The following is a 20,489-nucleotide window of genomic DNA, read 5'->3' as shown; positions in this document are numbered from 1 at the left end:
ACATTAACAACGCAGCAGGTGATACTCCGCTCAGACGCAACATAGAAATCTCTGGAGCGTTCAGGTGAGGGAAGGAACCTGCTGCTTTCTCTCATGGGCTCATTCAGGAGATCTCCGTCCTCATAGAGGAGCTCAACTGAGAAACTGAAACAGGAAATCTGCCATTTTTGCCAGTTTTTCCAAATGACATTAAGTTGACTTCAATGCAGCCTCGTGTCTCTGCAGCAATCAATCTCTCTCTCTCCTTCTCTGGGTCTCTCCCGCCACAATATCAACCGATATAAATTGCACATCTTCTCCAAACAGAGCAATTTCTCCGCCATCTGTTCACCGACTCAGGGCTTGTTGATGTAAACCTCCTCCTTCGTCAACCCCCCCAGTGAGGACTGAAACAGGCCTAATCCCTTCGTCTCCCCAGCCCTCTAAACCATCCCTGCATATTAATGGCTCTATACATACACGACAAGATAGAAATACGTCTGTATGTAAAATATGCGCGCGCAAAAAGGTGGAAAGGCCTCATTGGAGGCTCGTAATTAAGAAGAAGAGAAGAGAAGTTAAGTTTAAAAAAAGATATGCAGAGCATTACTTTGTAACTTAATATCAGTCTTTTAATCCCTTCAATTGGACATATGCCCTTTTTTGTACCAATGCAATTGTATATTTTAAACCCTACATCCTGACTTTCACTATCCCTCTCATTGTCATATAGTGAACATCTGACAGTGGCCTCACTTCAATGCGCTCCCCTCACAGTCCTCCCCAAACACCTCATCTTTCATCCTTCGGTTGGAGCTTCACAACCCCGTCATCTGCCCATACAGATGTTTCCGCATCATAATCCAGCCTAGCCCCAATTTATGCCAAGGATTAACACTCGCCGGGGCCCAATCCAGCCACATGGGTCTGGAGAAAGGAGAAGCAGACAAGAAAAAGGATTCTGCCGCAACGATGCCAGTGAACCGATCAGCGGTTCATCCCGTTATTTCCACTTTCGAGGCAAATTTTAAGAGGCAAAACGTAATCTTGGATTATTGGAATTATGAAAAACAGGATAGTATTCCAAAATTGTAGCATTTCCCCACGGTTGACTCATCACTATGTAAGACAGAAACCACTATTGACACATGTGGTCTTGTTTGGCGAGCTGTTAAAATTATGGAGGTCGTACAAAAAACAACCTGTAAAACTTTGCATTTCAGAAGTTCAAAGTAACATGTGGCCAGATTAATACTTGGGGAACTATTGCGCAGTAGAAGCAGGTTTTAATGACAACAGATGGCTTGAGGGGATTATGAAACACACCACCACACACACCCACACAAGATAATGAATGTGTGTGAAAAAAAAAAAAACAGGAGGACAGAAAGTGTTTGAACAGTCTTGGGTCTATTTCCTTCATAATTCAACTTTATATAGCAAAGCAACTTGGACGCCACCATCTGACCTGACTGCTTGCATCATGTTTTATTTTAATTAGTTTAATTGGGTACTTAATTTGCTCTCCGCGGCTTGGCATCCTCGGCGCACCTAACTGCCCTGGCCGTGGATCAGTGTTAGGCCCTTTTCCCATCTTTTAATTTTATTTATTTAGCTTCTTTTTTTTTTCAAGTTTCTCATGAATAATTTGACTCCCCAACAGAAAAACAGGCTCACGCGGAGGGACAACTTGGCAGCCGCACGCTCCACATTCCTTGGGATCAAATAAAAGCGGGCAGAAGCTTCTATTACCAAGATGAAACTAATACATGAGAACATAAAAGCGGATACAGTATATTTTCATATATGTGGCCAAAGTTTTGCTAGACAGGCCTAATGGATCTTTCTATAGGAGATCCACAGAGCCGCTTTATAACACGGCCCAGCGCAAACATGGCTTTGATTAAACTTTCACTAATTAAAGCCTCCCCCATCTTATTAGCCTGGATAATTGATTTAATTTGTTTTAGCTCAACTATTGGCTGTGACCTCTACTTAGTTAATGAATTAATTGATTGAGCCCAAGTGTGTTTGGAGGAGTCAAAGAGGATTTTGACATGTTGCCCCTTTAATCTTGCTCACTCCAGACGCTCTTTGGGTCATGATGGCGATGCATTGGCAACAGCTCTTTTTTTTTGGGAGGGGGGGAGCAGGAGGCGAAGCTTTAGCTGCGGATTGCAGAAACGCCAAGAGCGTGGGGCCGATTTGTCCTTCTGCAGTTTGTCAGCGAAAGAAGAAATAGCCTTGGCAATGACATTTTTAAAGCACCATTCCTCAGCTGCTCTCAAACTTGGAAAGAAACTTGAAACCGCAGCACAGAATATACTTCCTAACACTTTTCCCGGGCCAAGCTCCACCTTCAGCCAGATGAGGCCATACACTAAAAGGTCCTCATGTTTTGGAGGGGAAAGATATGAGTCGATAATATTGCCATAATGCATGATTAGAACCAGTATACATCCTTTACAAGGGCACTTGGATGCCTAAATCACGATGCTCCACTTTACTGGCATCGTTTTTCTTGGTAATAGTACAAGAAAGAGGAGCATCCTCGGCTCGGATGCAGTTATTAACCAGATGCACGGGAAGGCAACGTTTTAATTTGGCCCCATTTAGCTGGAATGGTGCTGTATCTGTCAATTTGTCAAGGGATGCAATAATGCTGGAAATAGATTTTTTTTTTTTTTTCTTCAAAGGAGATCAAGAAGAGAGGAAGAGAGACAACCTAGTGCTGGGAAACTGAACTGTTCTTAAAGCAGAAACCTGAACATATATCTCCCTCTAGTGGTAGAAAATAAAATGGTCTCTCTGGTGTGCTAAAGCAAACCACAAGCATCTTTTCCAATGAATAGGTAAAAATCGAATTAAATGTTTAAGACAAATACAAACACATTTTTACAAATTCTTGTCTGTAAACATATCTCAGTGCATTCACAGTCAATCTGAAAATAACTCCTCCCTTTGTAGGCCTGCGTTCCTGTGAAGCAGATTAGACGATTATGAAACATCCAATTTGGGACTTGGCATCGCAGCTAATTTCAAACATTCCTTTGTTCGGTTGTATCAGTGAAATAGGTCAACTCATGTGATTAGGACTAATTAAAGAGAAAGCGAGCAGCTGATCTGTGTTGGATAACAGAAGGTTGAGGCCTTTGTCCATTTTGGCAAGATTGATTTGTCTTACATACTTGAATAAAGTTAAAGTATAACCAAACTAATAATACTGATTTCATGTTTCCCCAAAAAATTGTAATGGGACCTGTTTTGAATGGAAGGAAAGATCAGTAATAGAATGGATGGGTTGTTATGGGGGGGTTGGGCTGATTCAGGTGTGGAGAGACGTGTTTAATTTGAACATTATGCTCTATTCATTTTCATAATATTGTTGAATTATGTTTGGTTTATTTTCTCTTTAGATGATGTTTGTGGTATTAATTGTTTTTTATTGTTTTTACTTGATTTGGTTGTTTCTGTGTGTGTGTTACATTTGTCTTGGTTCATATTGTTCTCAAATGCTCCTGTAATGTACTTGTGTTAGATGTCACAATGTTGATGCTCTTTTTAGAAAAATAAAGTTATTGAAAAAGGGGGTGAATTATATATCCTCTGACATATATGACAATTTCTTGCAGGTTTTTTTTTAAATAACTGATCAAATAAATCTAAACTTAACTTAAATATAAACTTGCACAGAGCTTGTTTCACCATCATGTCGTTTGCGCTTGAACTCTGTATCCTTTCCTACAGTGCCAACTTCATTTATACCCGAGAAAAGACTTTGGTTCCTCACACCGCGACAAGTGAAGTCAACCTTCAGGGTATTTCTTTTCCTAAATAACCACCATTAATCTTCTAACCAGAAAATAGTGCAGGCCATTACAGGTACACAACTCAAGGGAGATACAGAGGAAGATATAGGAAAAAGATTCTTGCTAAACGGATTAAACTCAGCCGGGACAGGAAGTACAACAACCTGGGCAGCGGCCTCTGGCTAATTCAGAGTCCAAAGAAATCCACTTGTGGGCCAAGATAGAGAAACGTTTACTGCTGAATGGAAGCATCTGATAAGTCTGTGATTTACAGCTGAGGTTCTTAAAATGTTCAGCCCCTGACCCCCAAAAGAAAAGAGCCAAGGTCTTGAGGATCTATCAAATACTTGCACATGTCACAACATTTCCTGTGTTGCTGCAAACCGACCTTAATGCAACTGATTCTGTCGCTAATCTGTCACAATCACCTCAGGGGTCAGATGACACTGAGAATCAGAAGGCAGTTCCTACCTGGTAAATCTGCAATAAAGATGGTATGGTCAATGTTTCATTTAAAATCAAATTAAACCAAAATTGCTTATTGAATGAGTTTCTGAACTGCTATCATTTTTTTCAGACATGGGGGGGCAGCGTGCTTACAGGCCAAGTTGAACATGTCCCTTCCATGTCTTCTGATGAACTACACACAGACGTTTACGGAATTACATTATTTTTTTTTCTAACAATCATGGCTCAGATATTTTATTTGTAATCCCCAGGGGTCCTAAACCTAAAGTTTGGGAACCACAGATTCAAAGTATAGAACATTTCGGAGGACTTTTTGTCCAACTTCAAAATTTTCGTCTGAGCTTTAAATCAATTTGGAAGTTTCCAAGCAGAATTGATTCATATGACAACATAATCCTCTCCGCATAACAGAAAAGTGATGTGGTTAACTAGTTGACCATGATGGTTTTTCAGCTTGTACCTTAAACTGAATAACATTCAGTTCAGTGGGTGAGACCTCGGTTCAGTTAGCACCTTAACATTAATTAAACTTGAGCCCTATGAAAATATCCTCAAGTAACACTTATGTATTAATATTGAAAGTGAAGACATCTCTTTGTCTGAAGCAAGACTTGGTTAATGTTGTTTGTCACAGTTTGACACTGATAAGCCAAAATAAAATATAAATCAGACTGCATGAGAAAAGTAATGATGAAAGAGAAGAAGAGTCTGCAGCTCCTCCAGGGAATTCAACAGCCACTGCATTGACGTGACCTGAGCACGTCTTTAAAAACTGGGAATCGGGAAGATTTAATGGGAAATACTTCACAAATTGAAGCTTCTCAGTCAAAACTGCAATTATACACTGATATGTAGGATTTAAAGGCTGGAGCCCGTTACATCTGACCAACACATGATTGTCATCACTGAGGTCGAAGATTACACCTCTGATATTTAGTTTTGAATGAAAATAGATTAGATATGACGATCACAGTATTGTCAGAATAAAGGCCGGTCGTCATCTAGGCCTTTGACCTCTGTTGTTGAGGTCCCAAGATTGAACAACTCACCACACACATCAACATCAAAAGTCCTTCTCGGCGACAGTGAGCGCTCTCAAGTGGACATAGAAAATACTCTTAATTCAAAAACATACAGCCACTTCACTTGAGCAGACTGCAGATTGTTTGGGGGGGCTGCCACTCAAGTTATTAGTATTCTATGGATTTCATCAGTGACCTCAATCATAACGTGAAGGCAGAGCACATGCATGAACCATATATTCTGCCTCGGTGACAGCTTTATGCGTGTCAGATTAAATATTTTCATGATTGTTTTTCTAATTTCTCATAATTACACCTTTAAATTACCTCTCAAGAGCCCGATTAACAACTGTAATAAACCCTTTAAGATAAACATAGAAATAAATGAAAAAGTGGATTTATTATGATTTATGTGGTCACCTGCTGCCATCTGGCTTCCTGACAGATAGTTGAGATGTAATCAGACAGCCGGAGCATTAATCTGCCCAATCAAGGTTACTTGACATACAAGAGCGAAAGGCTAGGACACTTTGACGTTGTCCCTACACTTCTGAGGACAAGCAAGTGGACATGCTGTGCAACCTTGTCAAGATTACAGACATATAAACATGAACGCACAAGTGACCTCTGCGGCGTCTTTTTCTTTCACTGAACTGCTGCAGGTACAGAACAGAGACTGTATATAAAAGATGGATGACATGACTGCTCCCCAAAAGTGAAGCCAAAGCATCCTGGCTGCAGTATGGTTCAGAAACTCTGCCGTCTCCATATTAAGGAATGGAACGTGGAACAAACCAAAAAGTCAAAGTACATGTTGAATACATTTTTTCTGTCATTTTTTGGGGTGTTTTTATCACAGTGATACATGTCCAAGTGTTACAGGGTGAAACATCATGAGTGACAGCGGATACTGGGGTATCAACAGACTAACTGCACAAGATGGAAAATGTCTGTGATTCCTTTCTAATAGGTGGTAAAAGTTGTTCTCACTTATTTCTATAGAAACTAAACAGGATTTGGCTAAAAACAATTGGGGGGGGGGGGGGGGGGGGGGCATATAGCTCACCTGGTAAATATTTTAATTGTTTACTATTGTTTGCCTTCAATTCTTCATTGACCTGTAAATCACTGTAACTGTGTTTTCTACAATCAACTCAATGTGTTGGTTAGGACAGGTCAGGGATTAGCTTGGAGTGGTTTCTCAGTAAAAAAAAATAAAAAAGACTTAACATTACTTAAACATCAACTCAAGTGGTAAAAACACCAATCAAATCCGTTCACTGTTGGACCATCAAACAAGATCAACTTACATTGGTCATCTAGACAGTCCACACTTGAGAGGATGAGGCCTCCATCATGCAGCCCCTCAGGTCTCATTGTTTAAAGAGACGTGAGCCAGGTGAGCTGACTTCCTGTGGAGCTTCTGGAGGTGGAGCCACAGGAGGAAGTAGTAGGTCATGTGGAGAGGGGAAGTGGGAGGGGATTTTCACTTTTATCATTATTAGTATTAGTATTAGTATTATTATACATCATATATCATAAACCATCTATACTTTTTATTATTGTGAGGGTCGTGGGAGGAGATGGAGCCATTATGATGATGATAATGATATTATTGTTGTTGTTGTTGCACAGAAATCCAAAATCTCCCCCAAACAAAAACACATATACATATTATTAATGTATCATATAATATTTGCTCACCGTGTAACTCAATAGAAAATCCACAGCTCCAATCTCTCCGGTTGAGGCGCACTTCCCCTTTAACTCGCCGTCTGACGTCACGGGCAGCGTGACTCGTTTGCTTTGCGACAGTTTTACGTTCGCGGAACCGGCTTGACGTCGCATCTCCGCCGGAATAAAACAACCCGACGCGAGGAAAGATAAACAAGAAAAGACAGAAAACAAATCCCGTGTGTTTACGTTGGAGTCCCAGTCACTAAGTGTCCATCATGTGATTCAGTGCCGCAGAGAGCCAATCAGCCGTCGTCTTGTCTTACTGAGGAGGAAGGCGCCATAGTGTTGCATGTAAGATCACTGATTCTTCACCATCACTTGTTTCCACAGAGCAATATATGGAGAGAATGTGTTATTTGGGGTCACAGCTCTGATGTAGTCGTGCAAATATAACGCGGAGCTCACACACTGCCTTAACCTCATGTGTTGAAATGCATGTTATGTTCTACTTCAGCAAAAAATAAACACTTTGCAGAGGCCTGTATTTCTTGGGTTAGGTTTGCAGCCATGTGTTCATGCACAGGTTGTCATCGCAATAAGAAATGAACAGTAACAATGTCATATCTCCTCAGATCTGTGTTGCACCTGAAGGAGGAAGGCCTCTCTGACTGGACCCACACCCCGAGCTGCCACTTCCAGAGCTGCTCGTCGCCCCCACAACCAAATGAAGCTTCCTGCCTCCCCAGCCGCCTCTCTCACAGAGGACTCCCCCTGCAGCTGGCACTCCCGGGCTCCCGTAGCCCACCCATGCCTGTGATCCCCATCCCACGGCGGGTGCGCAGCTTCCATGGCCCCCACACCACCTGCATGCACTCAGCCTGCGGGTCGACGCACGCCTCCAAGCTAGTGCGCACCAAGTACAACAACTTCGACCTGTACCTGCGCTCCCGCTGCATGTACAGCTTCCTCCGCTTCCTCCTGTACTTCGGCTGTAGCCTCCTGACCTCCCTGCTCTGGGTGGCGCTCTCCGCCCTCTTCTTCCTGCAGTACGTGAGCGTGCGCGTGCTCCTGCGGCTGCAGTACAAGCTGTCCATCATCCTGCTCTTGTTGGGTCACCGGCGTCTCGACTTTGGTGTGGTGAATGACCTGATCATCTACAGCATGCAGATCACCATGTTCCTGGTGGGCGGGCTCGGCTGGTGCTTCATGGTGTTTGTGGACATGTAGCTGCGATGTGATGGAAATGTAGTGTGTGCCACGGGGAAGCGGCGGCCTGCAACCTCAGCTTTGTGTGGGTTCATGGGACAGCAAACAGCTTTGACATGTCCTCTGGGATGGCTCTGTGTCACTCCGCTGTAGTCAAAGAAGACCCCTTTTTGACGTTGGGGTTAAATGCGTAAAAACCTTATTGGTTGGGTTTTGGATCTGATGGAATATTTCATATGTTATTTCTATTACATCTCTATCGTGTTTTCACGCCATTTGTAAACGGTTTTCACAGAATCTGAAGTACATCTTGACCGGGAACTGTTCCGTTTGCAATAATGGAAAAAGTGAATGTCTGTTGCATGAAGACGTGACTTACTCTATGACTAATGTGCATCATGGCTGTGTGATGCAAGACCGGCATGCGTGCCAAAAATAACACAAAGTGGGCCCTAAAGCAAAAAGCAAAATAGCACCATGATTCTCCGGTTGACAATGTGGATTATGTTAATATCATATGAAAATATACCACATAGATGAAGCTGAAAAGTTATGGTGGCGAAGGTGACCGAAACAAGACGACAACAGCAGTGTGTATAATGTTGTTTTGTGAAATAGGGCTTGGGGGGGTGGCCAGGCGTTAAAGTGAAAAAACATCCAGCTTTTTTGTTTTTGTTTTTGTAAAGTAATTTAATAAATTTTGTTTTGATGAAATGTGTCATGCCCTGAGATGCGTGGCCGAGTCAATTTGCGAACTGTGATGTCTAACACCCAAGACGGTGCGCCCCGAGCTGTGTCATAAGAGTGTGTGACAGTTCAAATTGAAAATAGGGCGTTGGGTCAAGTGCTCCGTCAGTCGCTCTTCACATGGTTTCAGAGCTGATCTGACTGACTTCTCTGTTCAGCTTCCCCCAGCGCAACAAACACCAACCACAACTAGACCCCGCTGTTTTCTGCCAAGCATAACAATGGAACTGGCTGTGTCCCAGTTACCTTATATAGCCTCATTATCACATAGCATGAAGCATACGCTGTCATGAAACTCATGGGGGTGCATGAGGTTGAAGTCGAAAGAATCTGTTTAACACTTCAACGTCTGTATTGGGTATTTTCATGAATATTTTATACCTTCTACAAAAATCAACGTAGATGTCCTGGCTTACTTTCCATTATAGGACATGACACAAAGAGGAAAGAAGTTGGCAACTACCAGCAGGGCCATCTTTTCATATGAACTTTCGACACATGTTCTGGGAAAACCGACTGAGACATGCTTGAGACTGGTATGGTCTTGAGCGGCAAATGCATAATCAGGCGGCAACAATAAGCTTTTGTTCGGAGGATCAACGCATCATATGCCTGGTACTCGAGAGCCGGGGCCGATCTGACAGCCCAGCTGCACCAGAGGAGAACTGGAGAACATGAGTTGTCTCGTGGTGTCGGTATAGCACTGGACTGTAGGTGAACTTGATTAAGTCACTACCCACGCATTTTCATTTCTTCTTTTTGGTTGCTTTGTCTGAATGACTTGCCTGTTTTGTTTTCTTGTTTGACATCAACACATCTTCTGCTTTTGATCCCCCCGCAGCCCCCCCCCCCATCCAGGTCAATCCTTGGACTCTTCATTTATGAGAAATATAGAATACATGGTAATGCACACGAATCGCTGCATGAAATTATTATATTCAGCACATGCTGGAGCAATCCGGACGACTTAAAAATAGGTAACTTCAAACAATTCGGTCATACAACATCACCTTCAATTATGCCACTATGGTTATTGTTACGCCAAGGAGGTAATGTTTTGTCCATGTGTTTGTTTGTGAACAGGACTAAGCAAAAACTACTGATTGGATTTCCACAAAATTTGGTGGAAGGGTGGGACATAGGCAAAGTGAGAACCCATACAAATTTCATGGATCCTGACAAAGGTGCAGATCCAGAATTTATTAATCTTTTCTTTGACATTGTGACCTTGGGCATTTTTGACATTTTCACTATTTTCCCAGGGAATAATTCATGGTGCCCTTCGTGTTGCCACGGTCACCACGGTCTTCACTTTATTTAATCTGATATTTAATCAGGCCACAGTTACAGCTTTCAGTGAATTTAGTTGAATGATGAGTCATAATGGGGGAAAAACTCTTTAATTTCCTTGCAAACACTGATGAGAATATATAGCTGCTCTAATGGTACAATACGATCATTATAAACTCACTGTTGACCACCACAGACACATGATAATCCCGATAGGGAATATTACAGTGCTTAAAATAGCACTAGAGGTACAATAAGCGTACTGTAAACACACAGCAGGCTCATATAGGAATATCACAAGACCGTACAGAGACACGTCTCAACCGGGTATTCAAGATTCAAGATTCAAGATTTTTATTGTCAAATGCACAACAATAACATTAAGCAGTCGCTGGCAATGAAATGCTTGAGTCACAGGCTGTCTTCTAGCAATGCTCAAGTAATTACAACCTAAAAAAAATTAAATAGAAATAGTATAAAATAGAGTTAAATAGAATATCAACATTTAAAATAGAAAATAAAATATATATATCTAAATATATATATTTACAGATGAAGAGAGAAATAAAATAATGCAATAGTGCAATTTGTGCAATTATGCAAATATGCCACGGTGCTGGTTTGGTGGAGTTATTGAAGTTCAGAGGAGTTTAAAAGTCTTATGGCCTCTCTGAGCCTGGTGGTGCGGGCCCTGATGCTGCGGTACCGTCTGCCAGACGGCAGCAGGCAAAAAATGTTATGGCTAGGATGAAAGGGGTCTTTAATAATCCGGCTGCTCTTCTTCCTGCACCGCTGGGTGTAGAGGTCCTCCATGGATGGTAGCGCCGTCCTGGTGATGTGCTGGGCGGACTTCACCACCCTCTGTAAAGCCTTACGGTTCAGGGCGGTGCAGCTGCCATACCAGGCGGTGATGCAGCCAGTCAGGATACTCTCTATGGTGCACCTGTAGAAGTTGCAGAGAATCCTGGAGTCCATGTGGAGCTTCCGCAGCCTGCGTAGGACGAAGAGCTGCTGCCTGGCCGACTTCCTGATGGAGTCTGTGTGATGGGTCCAGGTCAGGTCATCACTGATGTGGACCCCGAGGAACTTGAAGCTGCTGACTCGCTCCACCGTGGTCTCGTTGATGGAGAGGGGGGCGTGTTCCACTCCTTGTCTCTTCCTGTACTGGCACCAAGATGTCAGGGCTCTGACCTCCTCTCTGTAGGCCTTCTCATCGTCGCCGGTGATCAGGCCTATGACAGTGGTGTCATCAGCAAACTTGACGATGGTGTTGGAGCTGTGGGTGGCCACGCAGTCATGCATGAACAGGGAGTACAGGAGAGGACTGAGCATGCAGCCCTGGGGGGCACCGGTGTTGAGAGTCAGGGTGGAGGATGTGGTGCTGCCGATCCGCACCGCCTGTGGTCTGCCCGTCAGGAAGTTCAGAATCCACTCACGGGGGCACAATGGTGTTGAATGCTGAACTGTAGTCGATGAACAGCATTCTCACATATGTGTCCCTCTGGTCCAGGTGGGAGAGGGCAGTGTGGATGGTGAGGGAGATGGCATCTGCAGTTGACCTATTTGACCTGTAGGCAAACTGAAGAGTGTCCAGAGAGTCGGGGAAAAAGGAGGTGATGAATGGGGGAGGAGGTGATGAATTGTATTGATCCTGGAGAGAAGACAGAAGCAACACGAGAAGTTAGAAGTGAAAACGAAGGTGAGAAATAAAGGCCTTTCAGTGCCATTATGAGAGGAGAGATAATAAGGTCTGTGATGTGTTAATGAATACAGAGCAAACTGGGATTTGACAGCTAAGCTTACACAGGTGGAGGTGATAATTAATACAATTAATAATCGTTTTTAAGTTGTATCTGCTTTCTGGAAATCATATTGTGACCCTCTCTTCAATAGTGCCTTACGGCTCCTGACACCTAGGGTGACAACCACTAGATTTAGGGGGCAAAATGCATAATTCTGCTCCATAAAGCCATTCCAGAGTTTATCTAATATATCGTATATTATTATTTATCATGTTTTACAATATATACAGGTTTTCTGTTTACTTGTCAGATACTAGGTTAGCTCTTTGGGCCAAATTACTTTTAAACCTCTTGTACCTCTTCTAACAGCTTACAATTATATTTTTTGCTTGTGAGGGCTTGTTATTTTACCTAACCGTGTTTTAAAAGAGTTGCAATTAAAAAAAGGTGAGGGACGACTGACTTAGATTCAAGACTTTAGATTAAAGTCAGCATGATGGGGAGATGTAATTTGCCAATTTTAGAAAGGCCATAAAAGCATCAAAAATAAATTGATATTAAGAAGATAAAGTGAATCGGTAATGAACCTGGGTGTTGCTGCAACCTGCCAATAAACCGAACAAAGACAAAGAAGCTATCCTATACGAAACTATACTAAGCCCCTTATCAGGCAATATCTTGTTTAAGCGAATCGTAATAGACGGCTGAATACATTCTGTGTAGTTGCGTGGTCTAACTTTATCTTTAGCCACTATTTGTATCCTTTATACTATTTTATTTCAAAAGTGCTTCAAAGCTGTATCTAGCACCTGAAAACCATCTTGTGACCACATTCAGTTCCGTATGACCCCAAATTAAACATATATATATATATATATATTCGCTTCATAAAACCACATCATCTGTTTTTTGCTTTTTACCTGTGGTATTTAGGTCGTTGGGCCTACATTAAGTTTTAAATCTATAAAAAAACATTTTGCCTCTTTTAACAGCTCATTGAGTTAGACAAGAGCTTTCAATTTGACTTAACTTTGTTTTAAAAGGTTTGCAAGCAGAAAAAGAAGAGAACCACTGACTCCTATCTTAAATGATAATAATAAAATCATATTCCCTGTTTATGTCATGCCTGTCTGTGAGGGACATTTCAGCAAATTGAGCTCTGCACCCCCCCCCCCCCCCCTGCAGTGTATCAGTTCGTTGCATGCCGCATGGTGATGATTGCATGTCTGGTCTGCAGTGAAAGAAAAGTTGGACCTGGCCACACGCCGCCTGCAGTTGGCGCTTTTGAAAACTCAGCAGCAGCAGCAGCACATGCGCATCATCGTGCAGTGAGCTGTCATCGCACGGGGACACGTGAGGTAACCACACATGTACATTGTCCTTATAGGACACGCACAAAAAAAAAGAGGAGTAGGAAGAAGAAGAGCCCGTCCCGTGTGCAGCCTCTCGCACTGTATGCATCCGGTGTGTTGTCCCCTTTCACACACTTGCTCACACACGGCTGCGGGTTTATATACTCTCACATGTTCGCAGTCTACACCTTTAATTCTGCCGAGTGCACCGGGTTCACGTGTCCCTAAAGGCGCACGGTAGCCCGCGACCGAACCGTGTGTTCTGCTGCTGCCGGGACTGAGTGCACCTCCAGCCCAGTGGGAAATAAACCCCTGCCAGGTCCCGCCAACATGTCTGCGTCTTTAAAAAAGAAGTGCACACCGAGCCGTGCGTGATGTCAGGCGGCTCGCGGTCCGCGCACTGTGTGCATGTGAGTGCGCCCTGCGTTCACTTCCTGTAAGGGGACAGCGGAGAGAGAGAAAGAGAGAGTGGGATAGAGAGATGGGAGAGCCAGGACCGAAGAGGGAGAGATAGAGGGAGAGACAGCGGACTAGAGGAAAGCCAGGGGCCTGCTCTTTTGCCTTTTTTTCTGTTCTTCCCGTCTTTTGAAACACCCAGCAAAACTTTAGAGGTCCGTCCGGAGGGAGAAGCGTGTGCCACATCTGCGCCAGCTGACAGCCGCGGCTCATGGAATAACCACATATCTGGGTAAATACATCCACTGCTCTCGTCTCGTCTTGGCTCCGTGTTTACAGTGCCTGATTTGCATGACGCATAGGCTTCTTCTTTTTTTCCCCCTCTTCTCATTACCATGCATTTACTCCCTCGCTCCTTCTCCGTGCGCATACACAACCACGATCTCATCCGCGCCAGCACACTGTACTCTGCTTAAGTCAAGTTTTACACTCTTTAACTTCCACACAAAGTCATTTGGATGAGTGGATTTTCACGCACAGAAAGTGTGTCCCACCACTACGGCCACCAATCACAAATCATATTTTTGTAGTTTATTATTTTTACCCTCCCACATTCCCCAGGACAGTGTAGTCCTATTTTGGACAGCTCTTTAAAAAAAAGCCCACAGGAATACTATTGTCATTAGTTTCAGCTGCACGAGTAGAGAAAGTGGTGGGATTTATTATCGCTCTTGCGTCATAATGAAGTCAACCCCCCCCCCCCCCCCCCAAAAAAAAATCTCCACCCATAATGCATCTATTGTGTTGCTATATGCTGCACGACTGCTACAAGCAGTCTGTGCTACAGCACAGAGATCAGCTGAGGTTGCAGCAGGGGTTTTTTGGGGGCAGTGCAGAGTTCCTATAGGATCCATTGCAGCTGCCACACTCGTAAGTGCTAGTTTAAACAGTATCTGCACGTTTAAATGGCGGTTTGGTGTTTAAATTCTAACCTTGGTGCTCGCAACATTAATTAGTATTTACAAAAAAATGTCATAATTAAGGCTATAAATTCCTTGATATACCTTCATTTAACAGTTTAAATACACGTGAGTTAGGGTTTGAAGTGTGTTACGGTATGATCCCGTGCAGCTGCCGTCTCAAACATCTCACTCACACAAGGATTTTAAAGTGTTACTTCAAGATGTCTGAATGTTCAAATGATGCTTTAGTGTTTAAAATCTAACCTGAGTGCACTAGAAAATCAACAACATTTATAATAATAGACAACAAAATCCATTATTAAAAGCTATAAAGTCCTCGGGCTGGGCCAAAATGGGCACAAATCCATTATTTAAACATGACGATATGTTGAGATAACGGTTCAAATCCTTGTGAGCAAAGGTTGAAGGAGTGTTGCCTATATTGAATTGTTAGTTTAAGGAATGTCCGCATGTTTAAATGGTGATTTTGTGTTTAAAAACTAATCTGAGTGCATGAGAATTGTCAACAACATATATGATCCTTTTCTAAATTAAAATGTGGGATAAAAGATTCTTGGCCTGGACCAAAATGTGCACCAAAGATGCAAAGGCCGTTACCGAACAGTTTAAATAACCTGAGTGAATGTTTGAAGAGTGTCACTGTATGAACCCTCACCCACAAGCATTTAAAGTGTTACTTCAAGGTATCTGCATGTTTAGATGATGATTTGACTTTAAAATATAACCTGGGTGCCCTAAAAACAACATTTAGAATAATTTACAAAAAAGACACAATGAAGTCCATTAAATCTTTCGTCTAGAGCCAAAATGGACCCAAGGCGCTTTATTTCATAATCTTGATATGTTGAATATGTTGTAGCAAATTCAGATTCAATTAAAGGTGGAAAAACAAGTTTTCCCCTTCTTGCACGTAACCGTAGCCCGCAGTGTCTGATATGTCAGTTGTGGCTTTGTTTACCTCACCTGAACCCTGCAGGAGCCATATCTGACTATACATACACTCCCCTCCCCTCCCCTCCTGTGTGTGTGTGTGTGTACATGGGTGCAGTTTGTGGCTCGCCGACACGCAGCCTGTGGCGATTTTCATAATTTCCTGTCACTTTCCTTCCCTCTCTCTCACACACACTCTTTTCTCTGACACCCTGCTCTCTTTCTTATTGTCTCTAGACCACAGCGGAGTCATGTGTTTGTTGTCAAGATGATTTTGCAAAGGGAAAAAAACACGCACATATTTGCGCATTGGTTATGGGCGACATCTTTATCTTTCTTATATGAACTAAGGATCCTAGTGCCCTAACAGAAGTCACAAAGGTTGGATCAGTCCTTAAGCCCTTCATTATAGATCCGTATGAATCATTAAACCAGTGTAGTGTGAATCTTGTTTTTTAAGAAAAACGTCCCTTCTGTTTCTCTTCTGTGAAATATACCATGAGCGATAATGAGATGTGTTGCATTTGTAGACGAGCTTTGCATCAAGGTAGTTTTTGATAATCTTCCTCCTCCCCACAGTACGGGATGGGGGGGTATCAGTTCGATGGTAATGTGGCGTTTGTGCTGCCAACTTTCTATCTTCAAGTGTTAAATACAACATACATGGAAAATGTGAGACTTTTTTTTTCTCTCTCTCTCTCTTTCTCTCTAAACGGAGGCCTTCCAGCACTCGTCTTTGCCTTGGAAGTCTGCCAAAAGGGTTGTGAAGGCTCTCAACAGCTGTATTTGTCTATGTGCGTGTTAGTGGCTGTGTTAGCATATGTAGTGTGTGCGTGTGTGTGTGTGTGTGCGAGTGTGTATTTGTGTGCTCTCGCTGTGTCCCGGGATGCCCTTCCTCCATAGGCCTCACGCTATACAGCATTCCACAAGGGGGCCCGGGGTTGTCTGCAAGTGGGGAGTGTCAAGGCAAGAGAACGGCAACACTAGTTTCAAATGTAACTGATGCTGGGCACTGACGGAAAGAGGTGAGGAGTAAAACTGTCAGAAAATAAGAATAAGCACAGTCAGGTTACAACCTCGGTAAAATTTCTCCGGAGCTTTGTAAGAGATACAAGTTAGCGTCCAGCAGTGCTCGATAAATATGTCGAGCACTTGGAGAAAACCTAAAGGTGATTTACACTGTGATTTTGTGGACGGTAAATATTGCGGGACAAGCGTCTTTGTCTATTCCAACTGTATTTCACAGTAACACACACACAGTAGAATAACACTGCATGCTAATGTACTGATGTTAAAAATCATCAAAGGCAGACCTTAAAACACTTTTATTGATCCGAACCATAACAACATAAAACCTGGTGTCCACGTTCGTCCTCGGCACTGCTTTATTTGCTGTGTGTGTGTGTTTGTGTTTGTGTGTGTGTGCGTGGCCTCATGCTCGATGCACTCCTTCTCTGCCTATGCGTGTGTGGGGAGTAGCTTTATGCGTGTATGATGTTTTCCTTTCCTGAGACAGTGATGAGTCATTGCTGATGGTATGCGATACAGGGCACCACTCGCACATCATATTCTCATGCATTAGGCTGGTACTTTCTGCACATAAGGCAGAGCCGACTGGTTAAACCCTGATGGATTTAAAAGACACGTTTCTGCTGCTGCTGCTGCTTCAGCTCCTGCGTTGAGGCTTCGTTGGTCGGAGCTAAAATACAACAAGTAAATGTTTCGTACTGAAGACGGTTGGGGCCAGACATAAGGAGAAAAATCTGGAGAGGAGGAAGGGTTTGCATTTCGAGAAAGAAGTTGAAATGTGGAGAGTGAAGTTCACTTCTTTGGTACATCTAATCCAGTTAGAGGAGCGACTGAGAGTTATATGAGCTGCCAAAATGTCACATCCCTGGGGTGTGAGTGTGATTTTCTGAAGTGGTGCAACTCTATGCTTATAGATAGCTGTATCATATCAATAATGTAAAGGGTATTCCTTTATTCTTAACTGTGACGTAACCAACTAAGCAGATTTAAAAAAAACGTCCTCCTCTGGATAAGTTTGAGTTTATTCCAAACATTTCAGTTGTGTTTTAAAACTGCACAATGGGAAAAAAATTCTCCTCCTCCGCTTTAGTTTGACCTGATTCTTAACTTTTCATCTTTTTTTCTCAACACTTTGACTATATTGTTATATATATATATATATATATATATATAATTTTTTTTCTTTTCCCTGCCCCTAATGCTCATCCATACCAGATAAATCCAACACATATATCGTTGCGACTTCTTATATAGTATATATAAGAAGCCGCATAAGTTCATTTTGAAGCTAATTTGAACTTTCCTCCCATTTTCTTGACAAATCTGTCCTCCAGCTCACAGTAGTTTCTCTTTGACTGAGGAGGTGTTAAACTGCTTTTTCCGTCAAGTGTCCACAATTAAAACCTGCTTGAAAACTGCAACCCAATTATTTCAAGGTCTGTATTGGATTGGTTGTGTTTGGCCAGCATGCAAATGTTCAATTCAATGTACCAGAGGGACTGAGAGGAAAGAGAGACAGCTTGTTTTCTTTTGTGGTGGAAAAGCCCAAACATCTGTGAGCATGAGAGTAGTCGGCTACCGTTTTTTAACGTCTCGTATTTCCATAAATCTGAAATGACCTTTATGTTCACCCTCCAATATTTCTGTTGTGACCTGAAAAGGAAGACCATCCTCTCAGCTCTTTGCATGGGGTTTATAGGATCATAAAGTCCCAGTTGTGAAACGTACATGAATGGTCAACAAAGCTGGAGGCCCCAGTGACCTCGCCACGTCCACGTGTTTCCTCATCAAAGCATGAATCAAGTTGGGAGTCACATCAAATCAGATAAACTGCCAATTGCGCGAATTTTATAAATTTACTTGAATAAACTAAATTACGGTCAAATGACCAATGTTCCACTGGTAGGTCTGCTAACGCGGTAAGCTAACGTTTCCCACCTGAATCAAAAGCAAATATGATTGGGATGGGATCCAGCTGGGGTAAAAAAAGATAAACCAGTGATTAGCGTGATGCTATAGTGTTTTGCAGCCAAGCTACGTGTGCGCGGCATGTTTGTGGTTTAAAAAGGTGATTTAAAACAAATAAAGCCACATGACAGGGTTGTGCAGTTCCTCGAATACAATGCTCGTTTAATATGTAGAGTGCCGGATATTTATCTTCTTCTTAGAATTGACAACAAGCTAAAAGATAAAAAACGAGGAAGGATGTGTGAGTTGTGTTTGTTGAGGCACACACAAATATGATAATATGGAGCATAGGTTCTGTGATCTGTGATTTTCCATCTTTACTCTCATGTGCTATGCACCAACACACACCATTCATGCATATGCAGGAATACTGAGTGGGGGTAAATGAGAGGAAGGATCAGCAGGAACCGTTTCTGATTTTGAAATGTAACTGATTTGGAAGGTCCTGGCGTGCTACGTGCTTTTCAGGAAGCCTTCCAAGAATGGAGACAATGGACAGTAAACATGGCATGTTCCTCAGAACAATTCCACATTAGATTTCAAAGATCACGTGTCTCTCTTTCTTTCCTTTTCTTTTTTTTTTCTCAGAATCACAGCCCCCACACCACACTACATTGCAGATAACTGTAGCAGCTAAATTTCATGTTCCCAGTGTATGCACTGTACTCACACTTGACAAGGAGCTCTCACAAATGTGCAGAATCTCCCTCTCTCTTTCTCTCCTCTCTCTTTCTCTTTCACTTTTTCAGTCTCACTCTCTCACTCTCTCGCTCTGTCTCAGAGATTTCTGGTAAGTGACATGTCTGGCCGTTGGCATAATGCCTAGCAAGATCACATGGTAAGAATGTCGTGCCTGTGTTGCGTGTGTGGTGTGTGTGCGTTTGTGTATGAGTGTGTTGAGAGTGTGATTGTACATGTCTGTGCATTTGTGCTCGTGTATTTAAAAAAAAAGCGAAAAGAAAGGGAGCATGTGCACATTTCATTGTTCTGAGTATTTTCAGCATGAATAGCCTACCTAGCCATATTAGAGCGCTTCAGACTGTTGAGAATCATGATGAGGACATGTTTCTGATATGGTCATGAGATCTGCTTCTCAAATAGGATAGAAAATATGATTTTGCACTTTGTTACTCGTTCGCCAGTATTCATGGCATCAGTATATTTCGAATTCATGAAGGTTATGTACCATTATGAGGATCGTATTCGACTTTTTATAATGGAAGATGCATTAAGAGCAAATCTGAAAAGATTCCAAAGTTGTTCATACTTGTATAATCACTCTTATTATTACCTAAAGCCCTTCATCTGCAGAACTGGCGAGCCTTGGTTGAACTCCGTATGTTTAATCTGCATTATGTCAGGATTTAGAATAATAAGGTCACTGGCATTCACCTAAATATCTCCAGAGAAAGATAGTGCGAGCTTGAATCAACTCTTTAAACTCCCCATATCTTTGCAAAGGCTTTACTGTAAGTGAAGCCGCAGAAGCCTGAATAGGTTTAAAACAATTTTCCCAGATCCTTAGATTTTCAGCGGTGGGACATTAGACTCACTGTGAAAGTCAAACCTATAATTCGGGAGATGACGCCTGCAGACATGCACAAACACACACACAAACACATAAATAAACCCCACAAAATCATGCAAGCACACACTCACTCACGCAGACGTAGACAGAGAGACCACCATGGATGGCATTTATCCTCGCAGCCCACCTCAATTTTCCATGCTCTTTTGCTGTCTGCTGTACATAATTAAATTGCTGCAAACTTCAAGCCTCTCTCAAGGCTCCTGGCAGTAAACAAAGCGTGCTAATTACTATTTAAGGTAATAAGTGAGGTAAGCGTATGGGCTGACCCCCCCCCCCCCCCCCCCCGTCTCTGTGGCGATG

The 20,489-nt window shown here is 42.6% G+C and overlaps 3 protein-coding genes across 4 annotated transcripts in view; 2 read left to right on the top strand and 1 right to left on the bottom strand.

The window, feature by feature from the left end:
- Positions 1-7,101: 7,101 nt before the first annotated feature.
- LOC128424827 (transmembrane protein 250) lies at positions 7,102-8,875 on the top strand. Its single transcript, XM_053411233.1, has 2 exons — positions 7,102-7,306; positions 7,588-8,875. The coding sequence occupies exon 2, from the start codon at positions 7,763-7,765 to the stop codon at positions 8,180-8,182; it is 420 nt and encodes a 139-aa protein (XP_053267208.1). The 5' UTR covers positions 7,102-7,306; positions 7,588-7,762; the 3' UTR covers positions 8,183-8,875.
- Positions 8,876-10,821: 1,946 nt separating this feature from the next.
- Positions 10,822-14,249, bottom strand: LOC128424562 (uncharacterized). The gene is made up of 2 exons (XM_053410797.1): positions 14,083-14,249; positions 10,822-11,849 (listed from the first exon to the last, which is right to left on the bottom strand). The coding sequence occupies exon 2, from the start codon at positions 11,528-11,530 to the stop codon at positions 10,829-10,831; it is 702 nt and encodes a 233-aa protein (XP_053266772.1). The 5' UTR covers positions 11,531-11,849; positions 14,083-14,249; the 3' UTR covers positions 10,822-10,828.
- Positions 13,582-20,489, top strand: part of LOC128424560 (nucleus accumbens-associated protein 2) — a 30,080-nt gene continuing 23,172 nt past the window's right edge. Inside the window, exon 1 of one of the 2 annotated variants that reach the window (XM_053410794.1) lies at positions 13,582-13,980. The gene's annotated coding sequence lies outside the window, so the exon portion shown is untranslated. Of the gene's footprint in view, positions 13,981-14,516; positions 14,619-20,489 lie in introns of those variants that run through there. The other variant, XM_053410796.1, reaches the window with a different exon arrangement.

This window comes from Pleuronectes platessa, chromosome 19 (genome assembly GCF_947347685.1).
Source record: "Pleuronectes platessa chromosome 19, fPlePla1.1, whole genome shotgun sequence".
NCBI classification, from domain to species: Eukaryota; Metazoa; Chordata; class Actinopteri; order Pleuronectiformes; family Pleuronectidae; genus Pleuronectes; species Pleuronectes platessa.
Note: the sequence above shows the minus strand (reverse complement) of the source record. Positions and strands in the feature narration are given on the sequence as shown.

Excerpts from the sequence above, each read along its gene's own strand:
- LOC128424827 (XM_053411233.1), top strand. The coding sequence starts at position 7,763 with ATGCCTGTGATCCCCATCCCACGGCGGGTGCGCAGCTTCCATGGCCCC.
- LOC128424562 (XM_053410797.1), bottom strand. The coding sequence starts at position 11,530 with ATGCTCAGTCCTCTCCTGTACTCCCTGTTCATGCATGACTGCGTGGCC.